Raw genomic sequence first — 23,626 nt, 5'->3', positions numbered from 1 at the left:
GAGAGTCCCTTCTGGTGACTCACAAGAAGTCTTGGGAAACCCAAGAAGAAGTCCCCTTCGTTCAGGGAATGAGGAGAAGACAATGAAAAAAAAAAAGAAGAAGAAGAAGAACAGAGAGATTGAGACTATTTCTAGTCAATCCATGGCAAATGGACATTACCAGTCCCTCAGTGAGGAATGATTCACTATTTCACAAGAACAGAGGGATGGTAACCACATCCTTCCCCCTTTCTTTCTCAACCAAGGTTCTGGAAAGAGTTAGGTTTTGGGACCCATTACCTCTACCTTCTCATCTCTCCACCCTTGTTCTGGTCTCCGGAGATAGCATCTCCCAATTTAATAGATTCTTTACACTTTACATGTTGTTCCTCTGGATCACTTCATCTAAGTGGTTAACCCTTCACTTCTTCATCCTGCCTCTTGTCATAATTTTTCTGATGCCAGGTCCTCCTAATTCTCCCTGGTTTCATCTTCTCATTCCCCTCCCTAAACCCCTCCTCCTCATGGCAGAATGTTGGAAAAAGTAGACGGGCTCACTGAAATCTCCTCCTACCTTTGAAGGGCTAGAAAGCCAAATAGTCCCAAAGTCCCTTGCAGCTAGTGGTCCAGACGTGTTTTTTAAAGAAATATTTTAACATTAAAATATAGTTGATTTAGGAGTTCCCGTTGTGGCGCAGTGGAAACGAATCCAACTAGGAACCATGAGGTCGTGGGTTTGATCCTGGCCTTACTCAGTGGGTTAAGGATGCGGCATTGCCATGAGCTGTGGTGTGGATGGCAGCTCTTGCTCCGATTTGACCCCTGGCCTGGGAGCCTCCATATGCTATGGGTGTGGCCCTAAAAAGCAAAATAAATAAACAAATACATACATAAATTAAAAAAATATATAGTTGATTTACAATGTTGTGCCAATTTCTGCTGTACAGCAAAGTGAGCCAGTCATATATATGGTCTGTCACAAGAGATTGGATAGAGTTCCCTGTGCGGTACAGTAGGACCTTGTTGTCTGTGATTTCTAAATGTAGTCGTTTGCATCTACTAATCCCAAACTCCCAGTCCACCCCACTCCCTCCCCACTACCCCTCGGCAACCACAAGTCTGCTCTCTATGTCTGTGACTCTGTTTCTGTTTCATAGATAGGCTCATTTCAGACGTGTTTTAGATTTGCCTGTCAGGTGGACTCACATGGAGACCTGGGGAGAGACAGAGGGAATCAAGGCAGCTCGGAGAAGAATCAGATCAAGGTATTTACGGAATTCTTAAGAAAGTTCATCCCTGTAAAGTAGGTTAAGCATCACTGCTTTATACAGTCTTCCTAGAAAATGCTCTCAGTTTTCAATTTCTAGACGATTCCTATGTTAGCCACTGATGCAATAGTACTGTGTAACAGACCCCTGAAAAAGCAACACTAGCTTTTACATTTGTTTTTCTCACAGCTCTGCTTCAGGCTTGTTGGGTTCAGATTTGCTCTATGTGTCTTTACATTTTCCCTGATGGACAGTTACTCAGGGCATGTTGTTCCCATGGCAGATCATGGAAACCTGAGAGAGAAGCCAAACCATGTAATCACATTGAAAGCTTCTGCTCTCATCATGTCTGCTCATATTTTTTGGCCAAAGAGGGATACCTGGTCAAGCCCAGAGTCTGTAGAGTATGGGGGTATACTTGTCCCCCAGGGGGAGAAGAAAGGGAATTCATATTTTCTAAAAATTAATCAAATCTATCCCACCTTCCAAGGTAGATATGGAGCTTAGAATATTTCTCTTGGGCTCCAGATACTGCCAGTAGGACATCTTTCCTGTGCTGATGCTGCTTCCAAAACTGCCTGCAAAGATGGCCACAGGGAATTCCCGTTGTGGCTCAGTTGGTAACAAACCTGAGCACTATCTGTGAAGACATGGGTTCAATCCCCGACCTCGCTTAGCGGGTTAAAGATCCGGTATTGCCATGAGCTGTGGTGTAGGTCTCAGACACAGCTTGGATCCTGCTTTGCTGTGGCTATGGTGTAGACCAGCAGCTGTGGCTCCAATTGAATGCTTCCATATGCCATGGGTGCAGCTCTACAAAAAAAAAAAAAAAAAAAAAAAAAAAGATGACCATGGCCTTCCAATTGTTTAATAACTGCCACTTCACAAAATATAGTAGGAAAGGTTAAAGATACTGAGTTGGTTTCTTCGGAGAAAGGACATTCTAGAGAGGGGCTGGGCATCCATGTGTGTGGATGACTAACGATTTCTTTAAATATCAATAAAAATTTATCATTTAAAGCCTTAGGTGATACAAAACAGAAACAGACTCACAGACGTAGAAAACAAACCTATGGTTACCAAAGGGGAAACAGGTAGGGGAGGGATAAATTAGGAGTTTGGGATTAATAGATATGAACCACTATATTAAAAAGAGGTAAGCAACAGGGACTTTATAGCACAGGGAACCATATTCAATATTTTGTAATAACCTATAATGAAAAAGAATCTGAAAAATATATACATGTATGCATGTATACACACACGTATGTATATTATTGAATCATTTTGCTGTACACTTGAAGCATTGTATGTCAATTACAATTAAAAAAATAGGTAATCAAAAAAAATAAAAATAAGAAAAACCTTAGGTAATCTAGCCTTTTGAACCTTTAAAAATTTTTTTTAAATTGAAGTATAGTTGATTTACAGTGTTAATTTCTGCTGTATAGCAAATCGATTTAGTTATACATACATATACATTTTAAAAATATTCTTTTCCACTATGGTTTATCATAGGATCTTGAATATAATTCACATATAAATGATACCATATGGTATTTGTCTTTCTATTTCTGACTTATTTCACTTAGTATGATAATCTCTAGTTGCATCCATGTTGCTGCAAAAGGCATTATTTTGTTCCTTTTTTTATGGCTGAGTAGTATTCCATTGTATATATTTACCACATCTTCTTTATTCCGAAATAAGCTCTTCCTAAAAAAAAAAAAAAAGTGATGTATTCCTTTTTACACAATTGACTTCTCCCAAATTGGTCTTACCACTTAGGCTAAGTCAGAAAAACACCTGATTCACAGGTGAGCAGCCCACGCCTACAAAAATTGAGAGTCTTGGAGGAGCCCAGACCCAGGGCTATCTGTGAGCCAAGAGTTATGATATTTAGGATGAAGGCTCCTTAGCCCGTGGCCAAGTTTGGCTTCTTTACCTTTTCAAGGGACATGATGTGCCATCCATCTGAGGGATGAATTTAATTCCATATTCTAGAAACTGTGTCCATCAAAATCACCAAAACTCCCCAGCTTCTTACCTAAGGGCTCGAATATTACTTTCTAAAAACTTTGTTTTATGGAAAATTTAAAACATATACAGAATTAAAGAAAAATGGTATACAAAACCCATGTATTCATCAGTTAGTTTAAACAATGATCTACTCCTGGCCAATTTTATACCATTTCCATGTCTAGTCACTGTCCTCCATTCCACTGGATGACTTTGAAGCAAATCTGAAAGTCTGTCATTTCAACAATAAATGTTTTAGTATACTCTCTAAAAGATAAGAATTCCTTTAAAAAAATAGAATATCATTGTTAGGATCAATATTGTATATTAAATTGGCATAATGTTGGATTTCCCTGGTGGCCTAGCACTTAAGGATTCTGCATTATCACTGCCATGGTTCGGGTTTGACCCCTGGCCCAGGAACTTCTGTATACCATGGCCATGGCCAAAAATAAAAAGTAAATAAAAAATAAAAAAGCATAATGTATAAATTGCTATTAAGGAGAAAATTTGATTTTTTTTAATAAGATACCATTTACAACTGTTTCAAATAACCACAACAAATCGTTTTCTATGGGTATCAGAATGTGTAAACCACAAAGGCATTAATCTATAAAACTTGGCATTGAACATATCTCTTCAGCTACTGTAATTGAAACAGTTTGATTCTGTTTATTTTAAATAAATTCAAAACAAGAAATTTTCACATCCTGCTCAGCTGCCAGTTTGGTAAATTCTTCCTATTACTGCTCTTGAATAATTTTCTAGGGAATTATCCGTCTTGAGAAAATTAACATTTCCCCCAACCTCTTAGTTAAAATGTCCTTTGAGCTCTGCATTTTGCTGCAAATTAATTGTCCTTACTTGTACGTTACGATGCATTTTTATGGTGGTTTCACAGCCAGTCATCAAACTTTGAGGGCTCTCACTGTAGTGTTCTATTGTTGCCACTCCAACAAGTTTCAGATGTCTACATTCCAAGCCATTTAGTGCTATTATCATCAGCATTTCCCAAGTGGCTTACTGAAGATGTGGTGGCGGTGGTGGTGTGTGTGTAGAGTTGGAAAGGTTCATGGTGATAAATAGCACTTCCATTTGAGACCTAAGCATCAATGGCTTGCCTGGTAGTTTAAAAAATCATCATTGCAAGTTTCCATTGCCATGATACCTCTTTCATGTTTTTCTTTAAAATCATTTGACCTTTATGGCAGTAACTTCTCAGAAATAGGAAGAAGTTGACCTGTGCCTTTATGACGAAGACGTATGTCTTAGCGCTGCTTTCTGAATCTCTGCCTTGCGAGTCCAGTCTAACACCATGCCTTTTGCTGTACTTAATTCCTGGTCTTAGTCTGTTTGGGCTGCATAGCAGTAATGTAGAATAGGTGGCTTTTCAATAACAGAAATTTATTTCTCATAGTGATGGAGGCTGGGAAGTCCAAGGTCATGGTGCTGGCAGATGCAGTGTCTGATGGGGGTTGGTTCCTGGCTTATGTAAGCCGTCTGCTCATTATAACCACATATGGCAGAAAGATCAAGGGAACTCCTTGGGGCTTCTTTTACAAGGGCACTAGTGTTATTTATAGGACTCCACCCTCATAACTTAGTCGTCTTCTAAAAGCCCCACCTCCAAATCCTGTCACATTGGGAATTAGGTTTCAACAATGAATTGTGGGAAGAATACAAACATTCAATCTATAGCATTCCTATTCCCTCAAAGCCTTCCAACATGCTTTCCAAAAATTAAACACTTGATATTCCAGTTGTGCTGTGGTATTAGTGGATGACAGTGACTTAATAGGTTGCTTGTCTTGGAAATACCTTCATCCCAACAGATTACTTCTGGGGACAAAACACCTTGATGTAAAATACCAGGAATGATAAGAATGCCATGTTTTTATGCTCTGGAAGAGATAGAGGATTCTGAGTTAATATTAATATTTTTAAATGATTAAAAAAAAACTGCCTTTAGTCTTGTCTAAAGAAAGAATATCTATGAAACCACTGGTTTGATGTACTCATCATATTTTAAACACATTGACATAAACACATGCCAACTAAAAATTTTAAAAATATCCATCTTTTCTTTCCCTTCCTCTTTCCTTCCTAAACAAGTCAGTCGTAAAGTAATTAGATGAGATAGAGCAAGATAGAGCCCATGATTAGGGGGGTCCAGGGGAGACCTGATAGCCCGGGGTGGGATGTCAGAGTTCAAGCAGGGTGAAGAAGGTGTTCATATGGAGGTTAGAGAGGGAGAGTCAGAGCCAGAGAAGGGTGAGGAGGGCAGCCCCAGGGAGGGTGATGTGGGGGGTGAGAGCTCCAGCAGGTGGGGAAAGAGTTCTTGCTAAAGCTAGTTTGGTAGGGAGAGTCAGAGCCCAAACAGAGTGAACTGAGTCTTCCAAGGCATGACCTTAGTCCTACATGAAAAGTCAGAGTCTGCTCAGGGTGAGGGAGGTGTCTGCATGTGGAGGGCTTTGGAATGAGACTTTTGCCTCGTTCCACATTTGCCTGTGTAGGGAGTCAGAGACTAAACATCCGGAGGAGGGCGTCCATATGGAGGGATTGGGGGTAGGGAGGAGGAGGAGAGCATGGGTGTTAGAACCTGAGCAGGGCAAGTAGAATATCCATGTCAGGGGAGGAGTGGTAGTGGAAATGGGCGACTAGTTACATAACCAATCAAATACGGAGATAAAGGGTGATAGGCTATGTTTCTCACTATTGGAGAAGCCATCAAAAATCTGGAAAGGGAGCAAACTAGAATGAACTCTGTGACGTTGGATTGGGAATGAATGTTTCAGTGTGAATTCATGGTTTTTATCTCTATATAAATAGGTGTTTGAAAGATGGGTAGGTAGGTGGGTAGATAGATAGATAGATAGGCAGACAGACAGACAGACAGACAGATATTCCCTAGCTCTGACCGCTCAGAGGGACGAGGAGTAATTGATACCCCAATAGCAATGAGCACACATGATGCTTAGATCTTGGCTTCTAAATACCATTTCCCACTGCATAGAACCAGGATTCTTTGAAGAAATAACTAATTCCGTGGTGGTTGAGGGAGAGTAAAAGGTAAACCTGAGATGTCTTGTTGTACCAAAAAGTTAAAAAATACTTAAAGAATGATAGAGATCTGGGCTTGAGTAGGATCCCACTGGCCAAATCAGGTATAATTTGAGAAACAAAATAAATAATGGTGGTGTCAATTATAAACCAGAGAATAATATAAAAAACATGAGTGTAAATAAGTAAATGAATAGATTAAAAATTCGATAAGGAATTTTTGTATTTCTTATGTAAATACATAAGGAATATGTATCTACATATTTTTAAAATACCTTTCTAAAAATGCTTATTAATTACAAATGAGAAAATTGTCACTGTACAGTGGAGGAACCCAGCAGGTATTAGGAATAGGGAAAATGGAAATTATGTGTCTATCTCATTGATAGGATTCCATGAGAAGCATTACTTCTGTGATAGTCCTGACAAAGATGCACAATACGAACCTAAAAGTGAGAGGACATCAGGAAAACCCAAACTAAAGGCTATTCTGGAAAATAACTGGCTTGTAGTCTTCAAAAGTTTCAAGATCATAAAAATCAAACAAAGGTTGAGGAATTATTACAGATATAATAGAGACTAAAAAGACATGGCAAATGCAACACATGATTTTGCACTGGGTCCTTTTGCTATAATGGGCCTTATTGGGACTATTGGTGAAACATGAATAGGGTCTGAATATTGAAAGGTAGTAGCAAACCAATGTCAATATTCTGATTTTGGTGGTTGTATTTATTTACATAGGAAAATGCCCTTTATAGAAAACATATCAAAGAGTTTGGGGTAATGGGGCTGCAGGTTGCCCACTGACTCCGAAATGGTTCAGATAACAAATATTCTTCCTTCTGTACCTGCAACTTTTCTGTAAGCTTGTGAACATTTCAGAATTCTTAAAAATTAAGGACATTCATCCTTGTCTCACCCAAAACTGTATTGTGCACAACTGGTGTTTTGGGGACAGTCTTTTGAGGAACACTTCCCTGTGTGGGCTCTGAGATCCTTCTCAGCCACAGAGTCTTACCATTCCCCAATTCCCTGCTGGTGTCCACTTTCCCTATTCCATGGAGCAAGAAGGAGGGAGTGAGAGGAGGGTGGAGGGAGAAGCATCACAATCCTAGCGTCCTATGAGGCTTTTGACTACACCTGTCAGTTTCTCTCCAGGATTCTGGTCCCCCAGGGCACGCCACCTCAGTAAACCCGTGCTGTTTCCCAGAGTGTAGCCTGTCCCTGGGGTACCTTGAAGGAGAAACAAGGTTTAGAATCACCTTCCTAGGGCCTCCTCAGAGACCGCTGGAGACCACCACACACTTTCCAACCCTACTGGGGCAAGAGTAAATAGGAGAGAGCAAGCTTGAAGGGCAGGACCCACTTCACTGTCTCATGCCTGAAGCATAGAGCAGAGGCAGAGGCAGGCAGAGAGAAATGTGCATTGGCAGCAGGAGGGGGGTGTAGTGACTATATCAGGTGCAGTTGTGGCAGGGCTTACATCTGACCCCATCTAAGTTCAGTTTGACTGTTACCTTTGGCGTCATTCAAGTGCTTTCCCAAAGCACTGGGATTCTCTCGTCGTCCTTCAAGATGATATGTGTGCACACCTGCAGTCTTCAGCTGCTCACGAAGCCAGGCAGCAGCCACTTTAGAAATGCTCTCAGACAGCAGGCTGGCTGGGGACTCCATCAGGGTGCTCACACTTGGCATGTCCACTGTGTGCACACCTTCGAGGAATATGTGACACCATCCTGCCAGCAGACACATGACTGTACTCCAGTGTATCTTTAATTTTCATGCCTCTGCAGTGGAAACTGTTGGATTTCAAACCAGCTTTATCACTCAGTATGTCCCAGTATTTCCAGCCCTCAGTTTCTTCATCTATAAACACAGACACAAACACGAACATACCCACACACACGTGTGTGCACACCCACAGAAAGACATAAAATAGACTATTTTTCTCTGTATTTATTCTAATATGAAAACTTTTACTTTGGCATTTCTTTAGCCTTTCATGCTGCTGCTGCTGCTGCTGCCTCTGCTTCTGCTTCTTCTTCTTCTTCTTTTTTTTTTTTTTTTTTTTTTTTTTTGTAGGATTGCTAAGACCTGAAATACAGGGGTAATTTGAAATTCTTTATTAAGATCTGTAATAATAAGGAATAGTTTTTTTTTTTTTTTTGAGGAATGGAAATATTTGGAACTAGACATCTAAACTTAAACCATTACGCAAAAACAAACTTGACTTTGAAAAGAATTGAGGGGTTCCCATCATGGCACAGCGGAAATGAGTCCGACTAGGAACCATGAGGTTGCAGGTTTGATTCCTGGCCTTCCTCAGTGGGTTAAGGATCCGGCATTGCCATGAGCTGTGGTGTAGATCGCAGATGTGACTTAGATCTGGCGTTGCTGTGGCTGTGGTGTAGGCCGGCAGCAACAACTCCAATTAGACCCCTAGCCTGGGAACCTCCATATGCTGAGGGAGTGGCCCTAAAAAGACAAAAAACAAAGAAAAATAAATAAAAAATGAAAAGAATTAATTTCTCAATCTAAACTTCATTGTTACTGGCTATATGAACTGCTACTTGGCTGTGGGTGTGTGAATAAACATTTAATCCTGAGGACATGTTTAACCTCTGAATTGAAATCTCTATTCAGGATTCTTTTTTCATGGATACCTAAGCTGATAGAGAAACAATAAAAGGGAGATAAGAGTTTACCAAATTTATCTGCTTCAAACAGGAAGAAGCTTCAGATCCAAAAGCTTCCCAAGTCAACCAAATGCAAGATAAGCATTTTCTTATATATCTTTCTTATATTTTTCAGATAAGCAAGATCTCAAAAAAAATTACCTCCCAGGAACTGTTTCTAGAGTAGTGAAGAGTGTGCACCACCCAAACAAAAAAGTAAACCAACAAAGAGGAAAACAAGAGATCCAATCCTAAGAGAGATATAAAGGAAGTTCCCAAAGTGATAGGAAAGGGAGATTCCAAGAAAATAGTTAGGAGGCAGCCCTAGAAATTAGTCCACCCAGATAATTGCAGGCTAGAAGGCTCCAGAAGAGACTTTTTCAAGAAGGTGAAACTGATGGAGTACCTAATTTGTTTGAATACCTCGAGAGGAGATTTACAGGAGAAATGTTGGAACATAAATTAGTAAAAAATGCATAGAAAAGTAAGCAAATGGAAAAGCAAAACATACAAGCTTTAGGGACAGAAAAACTGAGTGGAAAAAAATTACCCATATTATATATTACATTGCTGGACTCTATCATTTATTTATGTATAGGTGTTCCTGATTCTCACTTTGTAGGGACCATAGGCGGATGGGAAATGTACTCTGCGTGTTGTGTGTGTCCGTGTGTGTGTATGTGTGCGTGTATAGAGGCAACATCTTCAGTCTCCACAGAGGAAAGTTAATGGATAACAACTTTCCGCAGCGATTTGCAAAGAACATATGAAAGGAATGGAAACAGATTGCCCTGGGAAAATGGCAATGAGATGGAAGGGAGGAGGCCAGTCCCTCTGGTAAGAATTCTGATCAGCAGAGCAATTTGGCTCTTACTGCAAGTCGAGTTCTCTGGAACTCCTTTGTTAGGAAGTACTCTTGGGAATCAGCACTTGTGAAAGAGGCCTGCGTGTGCAGCGAAGGAGCCCGTTCTGATAGGTCAGCGCCCACGGGGAGCAGGCGAGGTGGAGGGTGGATCTGGAGGGCAAGCTGGAGCTAAGCATACACGCGGCATGTTTATACTCGTTTTATACAAGTGGGAGAACCGCATCTTCAGCTCTTTTAACTTTGCTTTTAAAAAAATGATACATTATTGTCCTATATCTGGGTTAATTTGGTGGTGGTTCTACACTCCAGTAGCCTGCCTATGGAAACCTCCTCTTTCTCTCCCCAGAAAAGATCTATAAAAAAGATCTCACATAAAAGAAGATCTGAGCACGTTTGCAGTGACAGGGGCTGGGGATTAACTTTGTTAATTTCAGGCTTTCCCAGAGTTATTTGTCTACAACAATCCAGTCACATGATAATATCCTAAGGAATACACTTTAATAAATGCATTTAACCGTGGTTGGTTAGGCTTTCTTCAGGAATGCAAACTCCAATGACGGCATTGTACTTAGAAGGAAATATGATTCGCTTTAGGTGGGCTGACTGATTGTGGCCCGAACCTGGGTCTGCCTCTGCATGCCTGGCTGAGTGCTGTAAAATGGAAACAAAACAAAGCACGCCTCACTAGAAAGAGAACCAGGGAAAGAAAGAAGGGAAGGGGGTGGAGGCTATTTTGAACCAGGTTTGCAAGATGCAGTAAGCATCAGGGGAATTACAAGGGCCCAGATGGAAAGCAGTTTTGTTGTTTTTACATAAAAAGGTGTAGAGTGGGGGGGGGGGGGGGAAATGGCTTTATCCCCAGCAGGCTGGGTGGAGGAAAAGGAGATGCATTAAAGAACAGGTGGGGGGTAGGCTCCAGGAGAGGCAGGTGACTGGACTGGGGATCAGGTAGATCAGAGCATTTGTTTCAATCTAAACTGGCCATGCCTGTAGCAGCCAGGCAGCAGGAGCCTGAGATCAGCCAGGCACTCCTGCTTCCAAGGGAGCCAGCCAGCCTGGTGAAAGAGATGAAAACTGTGAAGCATAACTTAGTAATACCTAAGGCTGTCAGTCAAGATCTATTGACTTTCACTGTATCTGTCATTTTTCCATGTGTGTTTATTCTTTGGTAACGTTTCACATGCTGGGCTAACTTCATCCTCTGAAAAGAATTTCAAAAAAAAAAAAAAAAGGAGTTCCCGTTGTGGCTCAGTGGTTAACGAATCTGACTAGGAACCATGAGGTTGCAGGTTCGATCCCTGACCTTGTTCCAGTGGGTTGGGGATCCGGCGTTGCCATGAGCTGTGGTGTAGGTTGCAGACGTGGCTCGGATCCCACGTTGCTGTGGCTCTGGCGTGGGCCGGCGGCTACAGTTCCGATTAGACCCGTAGCCTGGGAACCTCCATATGCCGCTGGAGCAGCCCAAGAAATGGCAAAAAAAAAAAAGAATTTCATAAGTTGCCACCTGTTGCAGTGGCCTGAGGTCAGGTGGGATGGGCAGGTTGGTGAAGACAAAGTGGTCTTCTGATTCTAAGATGGCCCTTTAAAGAGCAGAAAACAATGTATATATCTTTCCCCTTGATCCCCTAGGCAGAGGTGAGGGAGATGAGTTGGGGAGAACAATTCAGTAAGCGCAGGGGAATTTCACCACGTGGGCCAGAGATAGATGGTGGGCATGACCTTTCCAGGTACTAAACAGTTGCCCTCTTTGAGTTAAGTTTTTTTTTTTTTTTAATTACTCAAATGAATTTATCACATTTGTAGTTGTATAATGATCATAACGATCTGATTTCACAGGATTTCCATCCCGCAGCCCAAGCACATCCCCCCACCCTTTTGAGTTAAGTTTTAAAAGATTTTTAAATAGATACAAAAGAACAGAGAAAGACAAATATCACATGATATCACTTATTCGTGGAACCTAATCAAAATGATACAGAAGAATTTATTTATGAGACAGAAACAAACTCACAAATTTCAAAACCAGTCTTCTGGTTGAAACCAATCTTAACCATCTATAACCAATCTTATAGGTGAAACTATTTGGGAGGAGGGAAGAATTGGGAGGGTAGGAATAATATACACACTACTGTATAAAACAGATAATTAACAAGAACCTACTGGATAGCACAGGAAAATCTACTCAATAGTTTGTAATAACCTATATGGGAACAAAGAATGGATATTTTTATATGTGTGACTGATTCATTTTGCTGTACACCTGCAACTAACACAATGTTGTAAGTCAACTATACTCCAATAAAATTAAATTTAAAAAAATGTTTAGGGTGGCAACATTATAATGATAGAAGCAGACAGTGGCTTGCCAGGGGTTAGATCTGGGGGGAGGTTGTGACGTTTCTTTGTGGTGATGGAGCAGTTCTGTATCTTGACTGTGGTGTGATTACATGAATCTGCATGTGGAATAAAACTTCATAGAAGTATACACATGCACACACAAATAGTACGTGTGAAAACTAGTGAAATCAGGTAAGTTCTGCAGTTTTATTTATAGTGTTGCACCAAGGTCGACTTCCTGATTTTGATAATTGAACTACGCTTGTGTAAGATGATATCATTGGGGGAAGCTGGATGAAGGCTACATAGGAACTCTCTGTGCTCTTTTTGAAGTTTCTATGTGACTATAAAAAGAAAAAGAAAAATCGGGGGGGGGGTGGGGGTGGCGGGGCAGGTTAAATAATAATAACTCAGCAGAGAACCATTACCAACCACCCACTTTAAGAAAGAGAGCATTGCCATTATTTTTGGAAGCCTTCAGAACACTCCTTCTGCTCCTTCTGGACTCCTTCCCTTCCTCCTCCATTCGTCCCCCTCATCAGAGATAACTGCTGCCTGGATCTTTACATTCATTATCCCTCTGCTTTTTATAGTTTTACTTCATGTATTTAAATCCCCAAAGAATATGTTGTCTAGTTTTGTGCATTCGTGAATGTTAAGAGAATGACATCATTCTGCATGTGTTTTACTACTACTTGGGCTTTCATTCAGTGTTTCCTGTCTGAATTCCATCAGTGGCGAGTGTAGCTTTTTGATTTGTTCATTGATGTATTCATTGTGAAAACACTATGGTTTATTTATCTATTCTATTGTTTATTAACATTTGGTCTGGTTTTGGGTTTTTTTTCCCCCAATGACAAATTCACAGTGCTACTATAAGCATTCTTCTGCATGTCTCCTAGTACACAGTGCAAGCATTTCTCTAGGAACTATACCTTGGGGTGGAATTACTGAGTCAGAGAGAGTTCAGTTACTTTTCTGATTTACTAGATGATGCCAAATTATTTTCCCAATTGGCGTAACTATTGCTATGTATTTTCAGTAATAATGAGTGTTGTCAAGATTCTTACTTCTGGGAATTCCCGTCGTGGCTCAGTGGTTAACAAATCTGACTAGGAATCATGAGGTTGTGGGTTTGATCTCTGGCCTCACTCAGTGGGTTAAGGATCCGGCGTTACCATGAGCTGTGGTGTAGGTCACAGACGCAGCTCAAATCCCGCATTGCTGTGGCTGTGGCTGTGGCATAGGGCAGCGGCTGCAGCTCCGATTAGACCCTTAGCCTGGGAACCTCCATATGCTGCAGGTGCAGCCCTAGAAGAGACAAAAAGACAAAGAAATAATAATAATAATAAAAGATTCTTACTTCTTGTATGTGGTTATAAAGTGGTATCTTATCATTGTGGCTTTAATTTATGGGTTTTCTTTTTTTCTAATTTCTAGTACAGTTACTCTATTTTCAATTTATTTTTATCTGTGTCTTTATATTCCTCTGTGAAATACACATTTAACACTTTTGCCTATTCGTCAATTGGGTTGTCATTTTGTATTGGTTTATGATAGCTCTTTATATATTCTGGAGATTAATCCTTTGAGTTGTGAATATCTTCTTCCAGCTTCTTACTTAATTTTTACTTTCATTATGGTGTCTTTTAAGGAACATAAACTCTTAATATATTTTATTTAATTTTAAGAATCATTTCATTTAACACATTTTTATAGCATATATTTTTTCAAAGAAACATTTATAAACAAAAAAGTCATAAAATTATTCCCCTATATTAATCTTTAATAAATTTTCTAATTCTACTTTTGCATTTGAGTTTTTACTACACCAGAAATTGGCTTTTATGTATGATATGAAGTGTTCAATTTTGTTTTTGAAATATATGAGTAATTCGTTTTTCCCATACCCATATTTTGAAAAAATTTAACATTTCCCCTAGGTATCTGCAGTGTCACTTCCAGAAAAAAACCACTCAGATCTCCATGCATGTGTTGGTCTCATTCTGGGTTCTATATACCGCTGTACTGGTCCATTTATATGTTTTCCCCATCGATACCACACTATCTTATCACCTTAGCCCTGGAATGATTTTAATATCTGAAAGACAAGTTCTCTCATATGGTTCTTCTTTTTTTATTTTTAAATTTTTTTTTTTGTCTTTTTTTAGGGCTGCACCCGCGGCATGTGGAGGTTCCCAAGCTAGGGTCCAATCAGAGCTGTAGCCACCAGCTATGCCGCAGCCACAGCCAAAGGATCTGCGGCCTAAACCACAGCTCATGGCAATGCTGGATCCTTAACCCACTGAGCAAGGCAAGGGATCGAACCCATGTCCTCATGGATACTAGTCAGGTTCGTTAACGGCTGAGCTGCAATTGGAACTCCTGGTTCTTCTTTTTGAGTGTCTTGTCTCTTCTTATCCTTTGCTCTTTCATGTACATTTTGGAATCAGCTTGCCAACTTTCTCTAAAGCCCAGGGGAATTTTGATGGGAATTATATTGAATTCACAAAGTCATATATCTTCATATGTACTTGACCACTTTTTGCCACCAAATAGTTCATTTGTAGAGCATTATACTTTATTAGATCATTAGGGCATGTCACAGGCTGGGGTTGGCTCAGTATGGAGGTACAATAAGCCATTTTTCCCCCCTGCTTCCAGTATATCACAGGAAGAAGATCCTGTGTTCAAATTGCCACAAATAGAGTTTTCACTTAAAAAGAGCTGTTCCTTAAGTCAGAAGATCTCATGGATTGCCATTGCTGTTACATGCATACATCCCTATAAAACAATGAAGACGGTATTTCCGTGTATGCCTGATACAAAACATTGCAGCTAGATGGAAGCAAATGCTATAGGAATAGAGGAGTCAGAAAAGCCTTTTACATCTATCCGTGTCTTCCCACCTATAAAAATTTGTAAGAAGTAGAATAGTCATTGAGGACTATTGATCCAGAGTCTGTGATTATGCAATATGGCTGCAGGATAAACATTAAAAGTCAGGAATATACTCTGCTTTTAGATCAACGTAATATTCATCATATTTTTCTTTTTGCAGTTTAATTAGGGCTAAATAAAAGAGCCACATGAAGAGATACAATACATTCAAAATTTGTCAAGCCATTTTTCCCACCACCAGGGCCTGAGCACAGCCTCATTTATCTCGGTCAGCGAAGCTCAGGAAAGCATTGCACTTTGGCTTCATCTTTAAAAGTCTTGTATGCTGATGTTTATTCCATGTCTCCTAAAGATAAAGTGCTATTCCACTGGCATAACTCACCATGTCAGGCTTTCTGGTAAATTCTTCAGGCACACCTTGCGGGAAAAGGCATCAGTTTGCCACTTCCTAAGAAATGGGCTGTTGTATTGTAATTTGATCCTTGTGAGGCATTGATGGAAGACAATAATGGCTCAGAGTCAATCACAATACATAGAGGCTGACCCTTAAGATATGCGCCATAAGTTAAGACTTGTTTTCACTTGACTATAGGGTCAACTTAGTTGACTAATAATATCTGACCCTTAAGCATAGCATTATGCTTCAGAAAAAGCACCGCTTTCCAAATTGTCTAGGTATTTAATCCAAAATGATTTAACTCTTTCCCCCTTCCTTCCTTCCTCCCTCCCTTCTTCCCTCTCTCCCTCCCTCTCTCTTTCTTTCTGCCATGCTGGAGGCAGGTGGAAGTTCCCGGGCCAGGGATTGAACCCTCGCCACAGCAGCCATCCAAGCCGCTGCAGTGACACCATAGACCCTTAACCTGCTGCGCTGCAAAGGACTCCAGCATAACACTTTCTAGTTGTTTGAGAGCATTGAGTGGCCACGCAGGATGCTTGCACTCAAGAAACTTACAAACTAATAAATGAGACATGATAGGAAGCCTTATACTGCCATAGGACTGTTCAAGAAAGTTCACTTGAAGCAACCTGAGATGGTGCTGTGGTTTGGACCAAACCCTGATTGTCAATCAGCTAACAGCATTAATTGGACATCCACTGAGATAGATCAGTGGTCTTCAAATTTTTTTGCACACTTTCTCCTAAAAAATGTTTGGAAAAGCTGTCTGTATACCTCCTGTTTCTGCTGCCTATATGGGGTTATCCAAAGAAATTGTCACTGAGCTTTTCTACACAGGCGCAATTTGCTATGCTAATAAACAAAGACTGCTTCAGTGCAAGAAAACTCAGGTTGTTTCTTTAAATTCTAGGATAATTAAACATTAGTTCATATTTATTAAGTGCCTGCTATGTGTCAGGCCTTATCTGAAGCCCTTATATGGTTTATCTCATTTAATCTTCACCCAAACCTTATGAAATCAATATTAGAATTATACTCATTGTATTGAGAACTGAGGCAGGAGGCATTTGGCTCCAGAGACCATGTTTACAACATTCGTGCTCTCCTGAGTCTTTAAAGGCAAAGACTGTCTCTTCCCAGTGTGGTCACCAAAACAACTTTTGCCTGGAAGCTTTAGAGGCAACCATGAGTCTGTTTTCCTCAGTGCTTTATCCATCTCAGATGAGAAGGGAGGCTCCAACTTCTTGGGCAGAGCCATGTAGTTTATGGAGCCAGGGTATACCTGGCTCTCTTGATAGGCTGCAGTTCTAGCATGTGTGTCTTCATTGGGCTGGGTTTGTTGGGGCAGGGGACATCTCATCTTACTTTCCCGAACCCATCGTGTGTGGGGGGGTGGATGGTGAACCACAGCGACATCATAACATTGTCAGAACGTCCCTTGACTGGGTATCTAAATTTACCCATAGAATCTGTCTTTGATGCGTTTTGGTTCCCTTCAGGACTTCTAGACATTATCCAAAGCTAAACCTGACCTGGGGGAGAAAAGAAAAAAGGAAAAGAAAAGAAAACAGGAGAACGAGTGCCTGTTGGTCATTGAACAAGTCTATAATGTAAGGCAGAATTTGTAACTTAAGGCAAAATCAAGTTCTTCTTGAAGCAAAAGCTGCATAGTCATAGCTGTTATTAGGAAAAAAAAATGGCAAGTTTAGAGAACGAAATTCTTATCCTCTTCTTTTATTACAATTGCTTTTAGGCCAGATTCTCTCATTAGACGCTAATAAATGTTTTCCATCATGTGCAATAAAGGTTTTATACAAATTCCATTTCCCAGAACTCCATGAATGAAATGGAAACCCCCTTTTCTGGATGTGGAAAAACAAACAAACAAAAAAAACCCCTAAAACCTCCGAGCTCAGAGTTTTTTGAGTTCCCTCTAGCTTTGCTAGGTGGCGCCATTGGCTAATGCACCGGCCTTGCTCGGTGGCCACCTCCTGTGGAAGGATAAGAAGCCAAAGAAGGGAGAAGCCTTCAGTGGCTGTCATTCTCCTTCAGTTAGTCAGAATCCTCAGATCCACTGACAGGAGGCGCGATCTATTTTCCAGGACTCTGGCCTCAGTCATTTTATGAACTGTTTCATTTTTTTTTTTTTTTTTCGCTCCCTTCACCTTCCTTGGTTGACCACAGCTGGCAGTGAGGAAGCTTCTAGACCCTGGGTTTTGGCTATCCTTGAGGCACATTCTGGAGGATCTTAATCTTGGTGCTAAATATTGTGTTTCTCTCCATCTGAATCTCCTGAAAGGTGTTCCGGAATGTAGAGAGGAAGGACCATGCTCATCTTCAAGAATAAAAGGAAGGGACAATAATTCAAAAATTACACCAGCTTCCTCCCATCTCCTGAGCAAGGTCAGGGCTTAGGCAAACCCTGATCCTTGTCCTCCCAAGATCCCTAGTGTTTCCCAGTCTCCCTTCTCCGTCCCTGCAGCTCTCAGAGCCTGCTTGCTGCAGAGGAATAGGGGGCCCTGCTGCAAGGGAGGTGGGGAGCACAGGTCCAAGAAGCCCTGGATGGTGTGGGGGACACCAAAGGAACTTTTGACTCTAAAGAATAATCTCCTTTCCACGCTGCCAGAGGCCGGAAACTCCTAAATTACTGACTCTTTTGCCTGAAGGCATTCAAGACTCTCCTTAAAACACAAATGTGGTGGAAAGGTTTTAATTAGAAAAGTTGTGAAGGAATCCATTGCAAGAGGGCACCACCGCTGAGAGAGAATGCTGGCGAGGAGCCGGTCATGGGTGGGGGCGGGGGTGGGCTGCGCAAAGACAGGAGAGAGCCAGGGTGGAAACATACCTTGCTTACTCGGTGTCTTTGTGGGACCACAGCCTCATTTCCACCTGCGTTGTTTGGAGCTGGGAGTCAGATACAGATCTGTGATGGCCGAGGCTGCGTGCCCTTAGCTTTCTGGGAGAACCTGGATTTCATAGACTGTCCCGCTATCTCCATAAGCACAAGTACGCCAGCGTGTGCATGCATACTGCGCATGTGTGCTCAGAAACACACCTGCACGCCTCCCGGCGCCGCCCTCTCCTGAAATCTGCTTCCCGAGCAGGAATACCTGCCAGTGGTCCTGGGGCCTTGACGGGGACGGCAGGCCAAAGAGGGCCCTTAGCCAGTTGAAAGATCATTTGCATTTGTTCCAGGTCAGAAGCCTCATAAACAAACTTGCACAAGTAGCTGAGACACAAATATGGATGGCACTAAACAGGGAACATATTGCAAAAAAAGAAAAAAGAAAGAAAGAAAGAGAAACATACGGTTAAAACAGGAACAAAAATTAAGTTTGAAAAAATAATATATTTTTGAATATATATTATGTATTTTTTTGAAAAAAAAATTCACAAGACCTCTATATCTAAATATTTAGATATCTATACCTATATAGAGATATATTCACAAGAAGGTAAAGAGAAACCAAAAACCTAAACTAGAGGGAGGAAAGCTGAAAAATAAAGATGCACATTTATGGATTTTCATGACTGCTTTGTGACTTTACTTGGTCTGAAACTGCCCAAACAACATTTATTTGAGCAATTACGGGAATTCTCAACCATGCCACATTCATCTTGATACCTCTATCTGTTTTAACCTTGAGAAATCTATCAACCCTTCTAGCATTTATCTCTGTCATAACAATGATGCTTCTTTTGGCAGTAAACATCAGTAAACTTAAGTGCCATGAGTCATATTGTCAATTTTTAATTAAATCATGGTCTCGCTAGAGTTTGATTTATTTAGGCCTGAATTAATTCAGACCCTGCTCCACATAAATTTACATAGTTTATTTAACAAGCTCATGATTGTATACATTGTAAACTCCCTTAGAGTTTATAACAATATAGGCTGTAAAAGCACTCTCTTATCAAGCAAAGAGTGGGAGAATACAATTTCTAGGGGTGGTGTTATCTTTATTCTCAAACCGAGCAAGCATTATAAAGGAAATCTGTTGTATTCTGTGGTAGAGACATTTATGAGATCATTTAAAGATAAGCATCCCATATGTTTTCACTCAGAGTTTTAGTGATATGGCAAAGCCTCCTGAAGAACTAGTGGTGCTGATTTTTATTTTTTCTTTCCCAGAATGGTTACAGATGGTTGTAAATCCACACAGTGAGCATCTAGGGAAAAACTCATCTGCCTCAATTAAATGTAGTAAATACCGCTTTAAGCTGCAGAAGTGTGAGTCATACGGAAATCCACTTTCCTAGAATTCTGATAAAAAAGCATCATGGTTAATTAATGTTCCCAAGAAAGGGTCAGAACTCACAGGAAGTGAACGGGAAGGTGACAGGAAGAAAGGGTGGGGAGCACAGGCCGCTCTGGCTCAGGGCTGTTGGTGACATTCTTGTTCATGCAGCCAGAAACTGACAGCAGCCTTGAGGAGGAGAGAAACCAATTGTGCTCGCACATTTACACGCAAATCTGACCAGACTGGAGGCGCAGGGATGCAGAGGGAAAGGGAGGCACAGAAAGAAGGGAGGAATGAAGCTACTATACATAAAACAGACAAGCAGCAAGGATTTACTGTGTAGCACAGGGAATTATACCCAGTTTCCTGTAAGAACCTATGAAATAGAATCTGAAAAAAAAAAAAAAAAGCTGAATCACTATGCCACACACCTGATACCAATACAATATTGTAAATCAACTATAATAATAAAAAAGAAATGGTATTTAGAACTCCCCCCAAATTAAATATCTATATTATTATTATTTTTTTAGTTGGGAAAAAAAAAAAAGAGAGAGAGATGCAGCGAGAGGGGCTGGATGGGGTTCAGGGAAAATGACCCAGGGAACAGTGATGGATGAGATGCCCTCCACGGCTGCTGTGGTCTGGGCCTTGCTGTCAAGTTGCTTTTGCGGGTTTGGGGTTTCACAGAACTTATTTTTTCAAGGTGCAATTCAATATGATTGAATGGGCACAACTGGCGATTCTCCACTCATGACTCAGTTGCATTTGTGGCCCGTAATCAGTCATCACTTGACCCTCAGAGGGGAAAATGAGTCAGATGCATCTTCTGCAAAAGGCAAAATGGAATTTGCTTTGTGGGAAGAAAGCAGGGCACTGCCCATGAGTGTGTGCAGTGTTGGTGTTTACCACCCGCAGTCAGTGACCTGGGGCTCAGGTAGAAGGGAGCCAGGGACCAGGACTGGGTGGAGGTGCTCTGTCTGCAGGTTCTTCTCTTTTAGTTCGTTCTTCCCACTAAAATGGGAAGTTACAGCCCCCACGTTTCCAAGCAGACTATCAGGATGCAAGGTCCAACACAGGTTTTCAGGGTTTTTTTTTCCTTTTCTGATGAATGGTTTGATGGACACGCAACATTTACAAAGGGCTAAAAATCAAAGCAAATTTCATTTTATGCTTAATGAACTTATTTGTCAGAAAGAAATCAGGATTCTTCTGGGAAATCTAGAAAGGGTGGGTGTCATACTTCTAGCAATTCCTGAAAACCCTTATGTATTATTAATTTTCCTGGAGGGAGGGGGCTGTGAGGGCCTTTGTTGGTTTGCAACACCAGAAACGTAGCTGTATTTGCTTCAAGGGGATATTTTTAAAAAGTCATGTTGATGTATCTGATTGCACGTTTGCTGGGGGCCTGGGGTGGGCAGGGGTGACTGTTATATAATCTGATAACATGTCAAGTATTGCAAATGCCTAAAGGCTGGTGCAATTTCGGCTGACCCCAAGGAATCGGGAAACATGAGCAGAGTACTGTCCTGCTCTGTGCCTGGCAAGGACACTGACAACCCTCCTATCACGGATGTCATGAGGAGAAAAGGGTTTCAGTGAGAGTTTAAGTACCATCTGCCAATCTGTTAGCAAACAGTGGAAAGTCCCACTTGCATGTGAGACTGATTTTGTGAAAACAGCAGGTTTACTGAATAGGAATAAGAAGCCAAGAAAACCTGAGTCCTGTTTATGATGTATCATATGGGTCAAGACTTGTGTTTAAAACCCAGCTCCACAACTAACTAGTTGTTTGTGGATAAATCATGTTATTTTTCTGAGTCTCAGTTTCCCAGGAGGACTGGTCTTTTTAATCAGTTCAAGCTGCCCAGTTCTAAACTATCTTCCAAGTCTTCCAAGTTTCTTTTGTTGCATCTGGGGTAGATTCTAACAAGAATATGGAGGACCAGCAATTAATATTTTCTAAATCTCCCACTATCATTTATGGAAAAAAATACATATTTTGGACAGGAAAGTCATGGTAACACATAACCAACATCCTTCCTGGTATAATCTGTATTTCCGATGATAGGATCTTGGTCTTGATTTTTTTGGGTGCACGTGAGAAGTAAACCCATCCTTGACCCTCTTAGGTAAATATTAAACTTTCCTGGTTGGGTTGCCAGTAACCTAACAGAGAAGACAAAAACAACTTGTAATACGCACTGAACTTAGATAGATACAGAACAAAAGGAAGTCATATGAGGTCAAATAAGGGTAAAGATAGTTGAAGAATGGATGGAATTAGATTGGCCTTGAGCTAGGACGTTGTGCTGGGCAGTGGCTCAGCCCTTTCCTCCGAAAGCCCCAGGGATGGCCTTTTCTTCTCTGTTCTCACCTGAGAATGGAAAGCAGAGAAGAAAGACCTTCTCTGGCTTGGCTATTGTTTGCACATGCATGGGCCAGGACCTACTAATCCACTAAACAGCTGCTGCCATCTCTGTCCTCGATGTAGGGAGACACTCTTCTTTTTGTATTTTTGGGTCCCAACTTCCCTCACCTTTCCTGAAGTTCATATTTAATGCCTGGAATGATCATTTACCCAAGGATTCTGTATAGTTGTATCACTTTATAGGGCTTGTGGGAGGATGCTGAAATCAGGCAGTTTGCTCACTTGTACCTCTTTTAGGTGCAAAGGTCCACTGGCTAGGCCTGTGTATATGCATGTATGTGAGTACATGTGTGTATGTGTGTGTCTGTATCTATGTGTTTGTGTGTATGGGATGGGGTGGGGGGTGAAGGGAGGAGATCTATGGAGGTTCCAGAAGGGAGCTTGCTGGGCCTTGAGAGGGCATCTCTGATGGTTAATTTTATGTGTTGGCTTGGAGGGCATATTTGGATGAGACTAGCATTTAGATCTGTAAACTCGAGCAAGCAGACTGCTCTCTATAACATGGATGGGTCTTATCCAATAAGTTGAAGGCCTAAGTAGAACACAAAGACCAGCCTTCCCAAGCGAGAGGGAAATTTTCCAACAGATTGCCTCTGGACCTCATCTGTACCATCGATTCCCCTGGGTCTCAAGCCTGCCTGCCCATCGTGTAGACTCAGGTCTCACCAGCCGCTGGAGATTGTGTGAGTCAGTTCCTTATAATAAGCCTCTTTATATTAACATGCATGCACGCATGCACGCCCGCACGCACACCCTGTAGATTTGGTTTCTCTGGAGAGGACAGCTGCTTCGTGGGGCCCCACATGCACTTCCCTAACTCCTGACTCCCTCTCTTTACTTCCTGTATTCTTTTCTCTTGAAGTTCTCATCTCCCTGTCATTGCAGTCGGGCTCCCTGGGAAACAGATTTGGAGCACAGGATGTTGACTAGGCAGTGTGCTTAGGATTAACAGCTGTGGAAGAGGAGCAGGAGCCGGGCTGGGATGGGGATGAAGGAGAAATTGAACTTCAAAGTTCCCTAGTAACAGCCTTAGCCAACTCCATGAGGGGTTCTGGAGTGAAAAACAGCCTGTCAGGGTTGTCCCACACTGGGCTGAAAGGCCAGCCTCCATGTGTCCATCTCAATCGGTCACTGAACGTGGGTAAGCCCCTAGGCCAGGCAGCTCCATGCGGGTACAGGCTGACCTGCAGGGCTGAGCTGAAAGTGTCTGCTGATGGCACTCCCAAGAGCTGGGGCAGTGAGTTCTCTCTTGAAGGGGCAGGCAGGTCACTGCACCTGTGCAAAAGGCTACTTGTCCACCAGTAGGACCCCCGTCCCCTTTTAAGTGCCTGGTTTTATCTGGACACTAAGCTGCCCAGAATAAAGACTGTCTGGCAGCCAGGTTTGGCTCTACGTTTCTCTTTCGGCCAGTGGACATTAGCAGATGTATGTGTGTGCAGCTTCCACAGTG

At 41.5% G+C, this 23,626-nt stretch overlaps 2 protein-coding genes across 4 annotated transcripts in view; one reads left to right on the top strand and one right to left on the bottom strand.

Moving 5' to 3' along the window:
• The window catches only part of LIFR (LIF receptor subunit alpha), a 367,688-nt gene that overhangs the window by 14,518 nt on the left and 329,544 nt on the right, over positions 1-23,626 (top strand). The gene's annotated exons all lie outside the window — the stretch shown is intronic.
• Positions 3,764-18,511, bottom strand: LOC146395509 (uncharacterized). Its single transcript, XM_085002167.1, has 3 exons — positions 18,350-18,511; positions 7,847-8,423; positions 3,764-5,167 (listed from the first exon to the last, which is right to left on the bottom strand). Exons 2-3 carry the CDS (start codon positions 8,079-8,081, stop codon positions 5,100-5,102), a joined length of 303 nt encoding a protein of 100 aa, XP_084858293.1. The 5' UTR covers positions 8,082-8,423; positions 18,350-18,511; the 3' UTR covers positions 3,764-5,099.

This window comes from Sus scrofa, chromosome 16, assembly GCF_054392235.1.
Source record: "Sus scrofa isolate SSC_HxYL_T2T_F1_AM1 chromosome 16, Sscrofa_HxYL_maternal_Yorkshire_Landrace_v2.0, whole genome shotgun sequence".
In the NCBI taxonomy this organism is placed as follows: Eukaryota; Metazoa; Chordata; class Mammalia; order Artiodactyla; family Suidae; genus Sus; species Sus scrofa.
The sequence above is the reverse complement of the archived record's forward strand: the minus strand, read 5'-3'. Positions and strand labels throughout refer to the sequence as shown.